Source organism: Mus caroli, unplaced genomic scaffold (assembly GCF_978045245.1).
Source record: "Mus caroli unplaced genomic scaffold, Mus_caroli_1 scaffold_6, whole genome shotgun sequence".
Taxonomy (NCBI): domain Eukaryota; kingdom Metazoa; phylum Chordata; class Mammalia; order Rodentia; family Muridae; genus Mus; species Mus caroli.
This window is the reverse complement of record NW_028227261.1, coordinates 31,320,831-31,333,071: the sequence shown is the minus strand read 5'-3', so window position 1 is coordinate 31,333,071 and position 12,241 is coordinate 31,320,831. Positions and strand designations below refer to the sequence as shown.

The window sequence follows — 12,241 nt, the reverse complement described above, 5'->3', positions numbered from 1 at the left end:
GTATTTACTGTTTCTGTTTGCTGTGTTCTGTTGATTTTAAATTTACTATATTAGTGATATAATATTTTTTGTGTGGTCAAATGTAACAATTTTTCTTTGTTATTTCTTTTATTTTTGTTTTTGGTCTTGTGATGGTAGGAACCATCTCATAACCAAGCATTTGCCTATTGAGCTTCAGACCCCTTCTTTTGTTTCTTTTTTTTTTAAATTATTTTTATTCTATATCGGTGAGTTATTTAAGCAGCATGGATGTGTTTGCACCACATGCATGCTTGATGCTCATGGAGACTAGAAGAGGGCATTAGATCCCTTGGAACTGGAGTTACAGAGAGCTGTTAGCTGCAATGTGGGTGCTGAGAATTGAAACTGGGTCCTCTGGAAGTGCTCTTAACCACCAAGTCATCCGTCCAGAGCTTTGCCACCCAACTCCCCCATTTGCCGCCCTCCCTCCCTCCCTCTCTGTATGTAGAGGTGCTCATGCATATATGTGTATACACATGTGTGTGCAGATGTGCACTTGAGTGTGGAGGGCCCGAAGTGGATGTGAAGTGTCCTCTCCAATCACTCCCCATTTTGTTTTACCAGACAGGGTTTCTCATTGAATGTAGAGCTCATCATTGGACTGGCTGGACAGCAAGTCCAGAAATGCCTCTTTGTGTCTCCAGTGCAGAGACTATAGGCGCATGCTGCAGAGCCTGACTTTTTATATGGGTTCTTGGGGATCAAAATCAGGCAAGCACTTTAAACTAATTGAACTATCTTCCTACCCTCACTTCTGTCATTTCTAGTATAAAATTATTTCACTACATTCAATGGTTTGCAAGTTATTATTTTCCTAAATATTTTTTCATGATTCAAGGAATTAGATTTCTTCTATTAATCTCACAAAACTTTTACTGTGTATACAATCATATAGGGTTAGGTATTAAATTATCCTAGCTTCACAGGTGAAGAAAGGAAAGCTGTGTGCAGTTACCTAACTGAGTCACATCACACAGGCAGTATAGCCTGCAGTATCTGCACTCTGAGCAACAGTATAGCTCCACAATCTGTGCTGTAACCCACTACCTCCTCCTGCCACACAAGTTACTCTGACGACATTTCATAATGTGACTCTTCTGAAGCTCTGCTTGGGAGGTCTCCTTTAGGTACTAAGAGTCATTTCTCAGAGTCTCCTTTTACCATTTAGCTTATAGGCTTTGCTTTAAAGTAATACTATGTGAGGTGTTTTGGTTGTTGTTGTTTTTCTGTTTTTTGTTTGTTTTGACATGGTTTCTTTGTGTAGTCTCGACTGTCTTGGAACGCATTCTGTACACCAGGCTAGCCTCGAACTCAAGAGATCCTCCTGCCTCTGCATCCCAAGTTCCGGGAATAAAGGCGTGCACCATCACTTCCCAGCTAACACATGATTTGATACTATGCTACAAATATATTTTAGTATCTGAAAATTTTAGGTTATCTAATTCTAAAAACAATGTTAAGCAGGAGAAGGAAAAAATTGCAGTATTTCTGTTGTTGCAGTGCTGGAGATCAAATCCAGGTCTGTGCACAGCTTTAGGCCAATGCTCTAGCAATGAGTTGAACTCTCACTAAAGAAAAATGCATTTTTTTTTTTTTTTTTGGTTTTTCGAGACAGGGTTTCTCTGTGTAGCCCTGGCTGTCCTGGCACTCACTTCGTAGACCAGGCTGGCCTTGAACTCAGAAATCTGCCTGCCTCTGCCTCCCGAGTGCTGGGACTAAAGGCGTGCGCCACCACGCCCGGCAGAAAAATGCATTTTTAAAATATTCTTACCATACACTGGCGTCTTCCCGGGCAGGATGACGATAATGAGCTGCAGTCCTGAGTAGGTGTTCTTGAGATGCCGGAACATGGGCTCCACGCTGTCTGCCCCCTGTGCGTATTTGCAGAAGCATGGCTGGCCCTGGATGGGCATCCCTGCATCCTTGGAAATCTTCCGAAGCTGGTCTGTGAAACCTCTGAAGGTGAAACCAGAAAAAATTGTCTAGACATCAAAATGTACCAAATATTTTATCTTTTGTGTGTGTATAGTATTAAGGATTGAACCTACGGTCTGTGTGTGTTCAGCAAGTTCCAAGTCTACCAAACACCAATGAAAAGGTTTTTTTTCTTTCTCTCTTATTTTATTTATTTATTTTTTTCAGAGCTGAGGACTGAAACCAGGGCCTTGCCCTTGCTAGGCAAGCGCCCTACCACTAGAGCTAAATCTCCAACCCCATGAAAAGTTTAAGAAAGAAATGGAAGCTGGGTGGTAATGGAGCACACCTTTAATCCCAGCACTAGGGAGGCAGAGGCAGGTGGATCTCTGAGATTAAGGACAACCTAGTTTACAAACTGAGTTCTAGGACAGCCAGAGAACATAGAGAAACCCTGTCTCAAAAAAAAAAATCATTAAGAAAAAGGAGGAGAAAAGAAGAGGAAGACAAGAAGGAAGAGGAGGGAGAAGAAGAGGAGGAGGAAGAAGGAGAGGAGAAAGAGGAGGAGGAGAAAGAAATAGCAGATGAAGCAAAGATCTGTGTGTTTGCCTGATATAGAAAAGGCCATCAGATTACTAACATTAAAGGCAACAGAAGGTACCAGTAATCTATAGTGGCCTTCCTTTGTCCTTTGTGGATATGTTCAAAGACTCCCCAGTGGGTCTGGGGAGATGGCTTAGTTGGTAAAAAATTTACTGTGTATATCTCTACTGTCAGCACTGAGGAGGTTGAGACTGGATCCCTAGGGTTTGCTGGCCAGCCAATCTAACTGAATTAATGAATCCCAGATTCAGTAAGAAGCCCTGTCTCAAAAAATAAAGTGGAAGGTGATTGAAGAAGACCCCTAAAATCGCCAGGCAGTGGTGACACATGCCTTTAATCCCAGAACTTGGGAGGCAGAGGCAGGAGGATTTCTGAGTTCAAGGCCAGCCTGGTCTACAGAGTGAGTTCCAGGACAGCCAGGACTACAAAGAGAAACCCTGTCTTGAAAAAAAAAAAATCCCTAAAATCAACTCTGGCCTCAACCTATCTGTACACAAACACAGATAATACATGTATACATATATATTCACATACAAGACTCCCATTAGATGTTTAAAGGTGTGGATGGTACTAGACCCTATATTTTAATTCTTCTTTGATCTCAACCAGTGGCTATAATTTTCGAAGTCCCAGGTATAACAAGTAAATTTATTACCCCCTCCCCTTCCTTCCTTCTTTTTCCTTTTTTGGTTTTTCAGAGTTTCTGTGTAGTCCTGGTTGTCCTAGATCTCACTTTGTAGACCAGGCTGGCCTTGAACTCAGCGATCCCCTGGCCTCTTCCTCCTGAGTGCTAGGATTAAAGGTGTGCATCACAACACTCACCTTTATAATTTCACTATAAAATACTCATTTTTAATGTACATTGTTGAAACTTCAGCAATTTTTTCTTTCCTTATTAAGTCGACAACCTGGTGGATAATGCCCAGTAATTGACATCTTTGGCTGACTTCTGGCCTGTACATGTAGAAACATGTACATCCACACACATCTGCAAATGTGTGGGCACACATGGATACACACACATTATTGTTGAGACTGGGTCTTGCTAATTTATGATTCTCCTGCCTCAGCCTCCCATGTAACTGGAATGATAGGTGATCCCAGCCGGATGGAAAAAATAGTTTTAACGGTTCACTGGTTAAATATATTCCATACTGAGGCAACATTTGTTAGAACATGAAGTGAATCATTTAAAACTGAAATAGAGGGCTGGGGTATATAGTTCAGGGATGCAGCCTATTGGATGTACAAGGTCCTGGGTTCACCCATAGTGACATAAAAAATAATTAAAAAAAAATTCAAACATAAAAGGTCCCCAGACCAAATCTATGAAACACCTTACTTCAGTATTTCTTCTCTGCACTGCCTCTGTGTGGCAAAGCAAGCGATAGCCCACATTTTGATTTCAACTCCTGTGTGGAACTGTTTTCCTCGCATGTCCCACACTCCGTGGCTGGGTGTGGCTACTGTCCGGTTCTGGAAGAGAAATGACATGTGAAAAATCAAAAACTTTCCAAAATAATGCATTTCAGGCAAGCTCAGGTAAGCACTTCAAGTTCTGAACTGATAAATCCTCAGTACTCCACGTGGCGTTGACTGTTCTAAATCAATATTATTTATACTGTTAAAACCAAAAAGTCTAATCCCAGCACTCGGGAGGCAGAGGCAGGCGGATTTCTGAGTTCGAGGCCAGCCTGGTCTACAAAGTGAGCTCCAGGACAGCCAGAGCTATAAAGAGAAACCCTGTCTCGAAAAACCAAAAAAAAAAAAAAAAAAAAAAAAAAAACCAAAAAGTCCAGTAGGGAGCCGGGCGTGGTGGCGCACACCTTTAGTCCCAGCACTCGGGAGGCAGAGGCAGGCGGATTTCTGAGTTCGAGGCCAGCCTGGTCTACAAAGTGAGTGCCAGGACAGCCAGGGCTACACAGAGAAACCCTGTCTCGAAAAAACCAAAAAAAAAAAAAAAAAAAGTCCAGTAGGAGGCCAGCAAGACGGTTCAGCAGGTCTTTACTTCACATGCAGCTCTTGTCCCTTGCATGCTGACCTGGGTTTGACACCTCGCTACCCCCAGAACTCATATAGCGGAAGGAGAGAACGCGACTCTCTCACTTACCCTTGATTTGCACATGTGCACCCCATAATAAATATATATGTAAATAAAAAAATTACACTAAGCTCAACTAAAGAAATTCACCTTGAAACAAAGAAAACACCCAATGTATTATTGGAATGACAAAATAGTAAGTTTGAAACTTAGAGTACCATTCTCTCCCTACTTAGCAGATTATTTACTTATTTTCCGTATGAGTGCTCTGATGCATGTACACCTGCATGCCAGAAGACGGCATCAGATCCCATTACAGATGGTTGTGAGCCACCATGTGGTTGCTGGGAATTGATCTCAGGACTTCTAGCAGAGCAGCTGTGCTCTTACCTGCTGAGCCATCTCTCCACCCCATACTTGGCAAATCATATGTATATGATTAGAATGCTACTGATAGGCTTTACCCGTCCTCCGTACTGGAGCATAGGTGCTGGAAGTACACGTCCCGTCACATGGGCCATTTCATCCCGCACTTTAAACTGAAACTCCTGAACAAATGGATCTGTTTCATAATTTGCACTTCTTACCTAACAACAGAAAAGATTTGTCATTATTCTTAGACTTTCCCTCAATCTCTCACTATCCTTGCTAGACCCTCCACTTTTCTTCTATGCCAACTATATGTTTTGTAATAAGTATAACCAACAGTGCCCTGACTATAAGGCAGAGAATATTCTCCTGCAGACTGAGTCAGGGACTGTAGGACATCTAAGAACACCTTGATAACTCAGAACTCAATGTAGATATTAGGTTGAATAATATACTTCAACTACTTGTGATCCATGAAAATGATGATTTTAAGTAATTAAGCAATTTCAGGAGCAAGAAATACCTATCTAAAATGGGATAAGAACCTCTGACTGAGATGATGGTGCATGCCTTAATCCCAGCACTCAGGAGGTAAGGCAGGTGGCTCTCTGAGGACAGCCTGGTCTTCAGAGTGAGTTCCAGGACAGCCAGGGCTGTTATACAGAGAAACCCTGTCTCGAAAAATGAAAAACCAACCAACTAACCAAAAAAGAACTTCAGACTGGACAGTTTGGTTAGTCAGAACCAAAACAAAAAACCTATGGTTATAAAGAATCTAGGAACATAATACTAAAATTTGTTTCATGTAAAGTTTGACAGTAAATATTAAAAACAACCTTTTTCTAACTACCCGCTTTATAACTTATTTAATTTTATTTCAGTATTTTCAAGTATATTATATCATATACATTTATTTAAAGAGAAATAATAAAAACAGATTTAAAAAAAGCCATCATCAGTTATAAATGGTGTATGCTATATAAAATGTATATAACATATCCACGCGTAGAGTCAAAGAACTAATACATGGCTCTTCAGCACTGTATCCTACCAAGATACGCTATTAGCTCTTTTTCTTTCCTTTCCTTCCCTTTCCCTTCTTTCCCTTTCTTTCTTTCTTTCTTTCTTTCTTTCTTTCTTTCTTTCTTTCTTTCTTTCTTTCTTTCTTTCTTTCTTTTCTTTCTTTTCTTTCTTTTCTTTCTTTTCTTTCTTTTCTTTCTTTTCTTTCTTTTCTTTTCTTTCTTCCTTCCTTCCTTTCTTTCTTTCTTTCTTTCTTTCTTTCTTTCTTTCTTTCTTTCTTTCTTTCTTTCTTTCTTTCTTTCTTCTCTTGGTTTTTCAAGACAGGTTTCTCTGTGTAGCCCTGGCTGTCCTGTAACTTAGTCTGAAGACCAGGCTGACCCTGAACTCAGATTTGTTTCCCAAGTGTTGGGATTAAAGGTGTGTGCCACTATACGTGGTTTTTTCACGATCTCTTTTAATTCTCACAGTTTATAAAATGGTAATGTTGCATCAGCTTGTAAGGAATGGTTTTCTTTCTTTCTTTTTTTTAAAATTGGTTATTTTATTTATTTACATTTCAAATGTTGTTCCCCTTCCCAGTCTCCCCTCTGCAACCCCCCACCCCATCCCCCCTATCCTGTGCCTCTAAGAGGGTGCTCCCCCACCTACCCACTCCTACCTCACCCCTCCAGCATCACCCTATGCTGGGACAACAAGCCTTTACAGGACCAAGGGCCTCCCCTCTCATTGATGCCAGATAAGGCAATCCTCTGCTACATGTGTAGCTGGAGCCATGGACCCATCCATGGTTTCTCTTCAGATCATATAAATCTTTTGCCTTTAAATAAAAACGTATTCACTTTACATCCTGATCACTGCTCCCCCTCCTAGTCCTCCCCTCCCACAATCCTGCCCCCCATCCCCTGCTCCCTTGAGTGGCTCACCCTAATGCATTTAAATCCCATTTCAGAGTTTTGTACTAACCAATCTGCTAATTTCCTCTTGTCTATCTGGTGCAGATCTTGCTGTTGCCTTTATCATTGTTGAAGTCTGATTGTCCGTTAGTTTCTTGATACACCTTTGCCCAGCCACAATATTACAGACCTAGAAATAGAATAATTTATACAATGTATATATTTTTGTTAGAACTCACTTGCTTAATGCCAATCACATGTTAAATATAATTTTAAAGTCTATATTATTAAATCACTTCTTTTTACTGTATGTTAAACTAAAAAAGTAGAGAACAAATTACACACAATCACATAACTATAGTTAGGAAAAAGGTACACAGGATAAAGACGGAAAGAAACAGCAAAAATGCTAACCAATGGTAGAATTATGGGTGAACTTTTTTCCTACCATGTTGGCTAGTTTTATGTCAGCATGACACAAAACTCAATAAAGAAACTACTTCCATAAGATCCTGCTGTAGGGCACTTTCTTAATTAGTGATTGATGGAGAAGGGCCAGCCCATCGTGGGTGGTGCCATTCCTATGCTGGTGGTCCTGGGTTCTATAAGAAAGCAGGCTGAGCAAGCCATGGGGAGCAAGCCAGAAAGCAGCACCCCTCCACAGCCTCTGCATCAGATCCTGCCTCCAGGTTTCTGGCCTGACATCCTTTGATGATGAACAGTGATGTGGAAGTGTAAGCTAAATGAACCCTTGGTTCCCCAAGTTGCTCTATGGTGCTCTGACCAAGACATATACTATTTTATTTAATGAAATTTTAGAAAAAAAGAAGAATTTAAAAATTGTTCAAATTTCAAGATACATATGAGACTCTGATAAATCATAAGCCATAAAATCCCCTAAAACAATAATAAGGTCAGGGAGATGGCCCTGAGGGTAAAGAGCTTGCAGCATAAGAACCCAAGTTCAGATCCCTAGCATTGCATGCCTGGTGGTATATGCCTGGAACCCCAGTGCTGGGGAAGAGGGAGGGGAAAGGAAGGTGGAGAAACAGATCCAGCTGATGTTTGGGTTCAATGAGAGACCTTGTCTGGAAAACCAGATGGATAGCAATATCGAAAGACTCTTGATGTCATCCTTTGGCCTACACAAACATGCATGCACGGTGCACACACACTCACATGTGCACATACACCCATGTGCAAGCATATTCACACTTGCACACACATACAGACACAGGAAGAGAAGTTAATCATAAGCAGTGTAAAGACATTACTTCTAGTGGCAGGTATGTATGCTTCTGCTCCTGCCCCACTTGCAGACAGGGAAGGTGTGGGTACTTCAGCTGCAGTGTGTACTTTTCTTTGAAATACTGAGCCACAGTCCTCTCCACAGTTTGGCCATTTTCTAGCTGTAAAGGAAAGCTGGAAAAAAAGAAGAGCCGAGATGAACAACTCTTATCCCACTATGAGCTGGCCAACTTCCCAGCCCTTACTCAAGAGTGCGCTGCCTCGTGTCACTGCTGTGGTGAACAGCAGCTTTCCTTACGTTTGGTGGCTGGCAGGCCTTCTCGTTACATTACAAACACGGTATTTCCGTCTCATTGTTCCACAATGAGTCACTTCAACTTTCAGACCTGTCCCCAACAAGAAAAATGAAGGTTACAGAAATTCCATGAAAAATGCTTACCAGTCTGTACCACTACTATAAAACCTCTATTCTGAGCAGGCACAAAGTCTGTGACACAAGCAATGTGATTTCAGAAACTTTTACATGACATTGCTAATGAGCATAATTATGACAGACCTAATACCAATTTTTTTTTACACCGTCAAGCTCTATATTTGTTAAGAAAGAAAATCCTGTAATTCGCTAAGTCCAAAGATCAAGGGACAAAGTTCTCCACTAGAAACAAAAAATGTATTTTTACAACAAACTCAGGAGTTTTTAAACTTGGGAATGAGAACATAAGCATTTGAATAGCCTCTCATCACACTGACGGAAGATCAGGGTTTCAGAAAGTTGAAGAAGGAAGTCCTTCTAAGATTTCTAAAACAGGCAGAAAAAAAATCTGGTCCTTTTGTCAGAACCAGAGTGACATTTTTATTAGGTATTTTTCTTAATGTGTTAATTTTTTTTCTCAAAAATAGTGACTATGAGAATGGAAAAAATAATTCTTTTTTTTTTTTTTTAAAGATTTATTTATTTACTATATGTAGCTGTCTTCAGACACACCAGAAGAGGGCGTCAGATCTCATTTCGGGTGGTTGTGAGCCACCATGTGGTTGCTGGGATTTGAACTCTGGACCTTCGGAAGAGCAGTCGGGTGCTCTTACCCACTGAGCCATCTCACCAGCCCCCGGAAAAAATAATTCTTAATTAAAAAAATTATTTTGTGTGTGTACTCATGCACACATGATTGTAGGGGTCAAAAGATAATTTAAAGAAATTGGTTCTTTTCTTCCACCATGTGGGTTCTGGGGAGCAAACGTAGGTTGCCAAGCTTGGAGCAAGTGAATTTGCCCACTGTGCCATCTTGTCAACCTTCCAAGTAACTTTTTTTTTTTTGAGGCAGGGTCTCTCTAGGTACTCTGGCTGTACTGAAACTTGGTATATAGATCAGGTTGGCCTTGAACTCACAAAGACCCATCTATCTTTGCCTCCTGAGTGCTGGAATTTAAGGTATGGGCCACCACTTTCTGTTTCCTTCAAATAATTCTTAAAGTGGGTGATCTCTACTTTCTTATGGAGTCATTGACCCCTCTGAGAATCTGATAAGAGCAATGAACTCTTAGAAAGATACATATATATTACATGTGTATATACAATGTAACAGTAGTCTAAAATACTAGATCATTGTAATGCATTTATGAACTTCAGTGATTCAAGGATTCCAGGCTGTTCTAGAAAGTAAAGAAATGGGCTTTGGGGGCTGGAGAGATGGCTCAGCGGTTAAGAGCACTGACTGCTCTTCCAGAGGTCCTGAGTTCGATTCCCAGCAACCACATGGTGGCTCACAAACATCTGTAATGGGATCTGGAAAACAAATGGGCTTTGACTCCTCAGCTGAGGAAAGCCCCTGTTTCGGAGGTGCTCAGGGCTGTGCACACACAGGTGCGTGTCCTCCCACTGAGCTCTAACCCTGTCCTTTTCACTTAGTTTCAAGACAGGGTCTTGCCGAGTTGCTCAAAGTATCTTTGAATTTATTTTCCTTCCTTAGCTTTTTGGAGTTATGGGGGTGGGGGGTGGGGTGTGCCTCCATGACTGGCATATCAAGAAACCAGGAAGGTTCTTGGCTTTCTTTTTGCAGGTAGAGGATGATGACAGGCTTTCTCAGTGTAGTCCTGACTGGAACTTGTTATATAGACCAGGCTGCCCTTGAACTTACAGAGATCTGCCTTTATAGTGCTGGATTAAAGGCATGCACTACTATGCCCAGCAAGAAGTTTCTTAAGTACTAATGAGAAACAGAATTTCCTGAGATGATGTTTTACGCTTCTGCTAATACGGCAATCATTAATAATATGTTACTGAGTACAGGAAATGCAGCTAATGTGCCTGATAAACTGAAAGTTTAATTTTAATTAAATTAAATAGATACACAATTTCCTGGCTGCCATATTGGCCAAAGTAATAATCCAGGAGTTAAAATTGGACATATAATATCTATTCTTCACAGAAAAACAGACCCATTTCTAAAGTTTGGCCTAGGCTCCAAAGAGTGAGTCTAGCAGGGTACAAAATGGAGCTTTAGTTTCTGAACAGAGTAATGGTTACTATACTGTATGTAATTTTACTTTTGTATTTATAATTCCTATAGTGAAGGGATTCTCATCTGGATGTGATTTTACCTGCCCCTCACCCTGGAACATTACATGTGCATAAGTGCGTGTGCGGGTGTGTGTTGCTGTGAGCAAATCCAGGGCCTTGGCACACATTAGGCAAGTGCTTTACTAAGTTACACTCCCAGTTCGCAAGAAGACTTCTGTGACTGTTACAACTGGGTGATATCACTGGCAGCTAGAGAGTAGAAGTTGGATACTTCCCAATATTCTAGGATGTACAGAATTGTACCTATCAACTCAGCAAAGAATTACCCAGAACAAAATGTCAAGAGAAACTCTACCACAGTATAATTTGTTTTCTTACCTAATTATTAATTATAGTACCAATCACTAAGTTCACTCATAGTAAATGATATTTTCTTTTGACTTATCAGCACAAATTAGGATAGTAAATAGTTTTTCCTTTAAAAGTATTCTTAATAAAACTTAAGCCACTGAGAATTAATTTTTATTATAACTAAATTTTATTATTTCTAAAATTAAGTTTCAAATATTTATTATGTCATTATATTATAAAGGAGGCCAGAAAATACAATGGAAGGCCTTTTAAGAGGGAAACAGCGATACTATGAAGTAAGGAACATAAAAATATGTTCAGGGGAAAAACAACGTAAGTGTCTGTTGTTTGAAACATTTAACTATTTTCTTTTTTTTTTTTTTTTGGTTTTTCGAGACAGGGTTTCTCTTTATAGCTCTGGCTGTCCTGGAGCTCACTTTGTAGACCAGGCTGGCCTCGAACTCAGAAATCCGCCTGCCTCTGCCTCCCGAGTGCTGGGATTAAAGGCGTGCGCCACCACGCCCGGCCACATTTAACTATTTTCAAGTCTTCCCCATGATTTAAAAAAGTATAGATTTTACAAATGTAAATAAAGTTCTATATGCTTATAAAACAAATATTAACTAAAAGTAAATTAATGCTTTTTTATACATAAAGTTATCATACTTTCCCTCAGTATTTCTGCTGTGAAAGTACCATGAGTTATTGGTTGATTAAAAAAAAAAAGCCACTTCAAGTTATTACTAACTAGTTGGAGGTAAATTTAACTAGATTACAATCAATATACTAAAATTTATATTCATTTGGGCATAATTTATAGCAGTATTTAGCAGCTATCATCAAATTCCTTACATAAGTTAAAATCCAAACATCACTGAACAGAAAACTCTATTTTTTGAGTTCCTGCAGTGGGGTAGACTTTAAAAATCTTCATTTAAAAAAGTCTTCTTGACTTTGAATGGAGGAAAAAAAATACTGGTTTATTATTAATCAGATACAACCCAGACTTTCTACCCCAAATGTAAGATCATAGCTAACAATTAGATCAAATTCAGGGACTAGCGAATAGTCAAAATGAAAGAATGGAATAGGTAATTCTCTGCCCAGGCCCCTCCCCAAACCCTCCATCCAACCAAAAAGTTTGGCTTTAACAAATATTTAACCTATAAACTTGGCTTTACCTTCACTCTAACATCAACTTTATAATGCTTTCTAGTCAACTTTTCAGTCATTTCTTTGGGCCCCTGAGCAGTTGAAGTT

The 12,241-nt window shown here is 40.0% G+C and overlaps 1 protein-coding gene across 5 annotated transcripts in view; it reads right to left on the bottom strand.

The window, feature by feature from the left end:
* The window catches only part of LOC110293760 (protein argonaute-3), an 80,419-nt gene that overhangs the window by 20,733 nt on the left and 47,445 nt on the right, over nt 1-12,241 (bottom strand). For all 5 annotated transcript variants that reach the window (XR_015047315.1, XM_029475685.2, XM_029475684.2 and 2 more), the window contains exons 7-12: nt 8,408-8,495; nt 8,136-8,283; nt 6,932-7,051; nt 5,044-5,166; nt 3,881-4,014; nt 1,793-1,977 (exon numbers count right to left, since the gene is read on the bottom strand). Coding sequence is in view for 4 of the 5 variants with exons in the window: in XM_029475685.2 (XP_029331545.1) it covers nt 1,793-1,977; nt 3,881-4,014; nt 5,044-5,166; nt 6,932-7,051; nt 8,136-8,283; nt 8,408-8,495 (798 nt within the window). In the remaining variant the exon portion in view is untranslated. The remainder of the gene's footprint in view (nt 1-1,792; nt 1,978-3,880; nt 4,015-5,043; nt 5,167-6,931; nt 7,052-8,135; nt 8,284-8,407; nt 8,496-12,241) is intronic.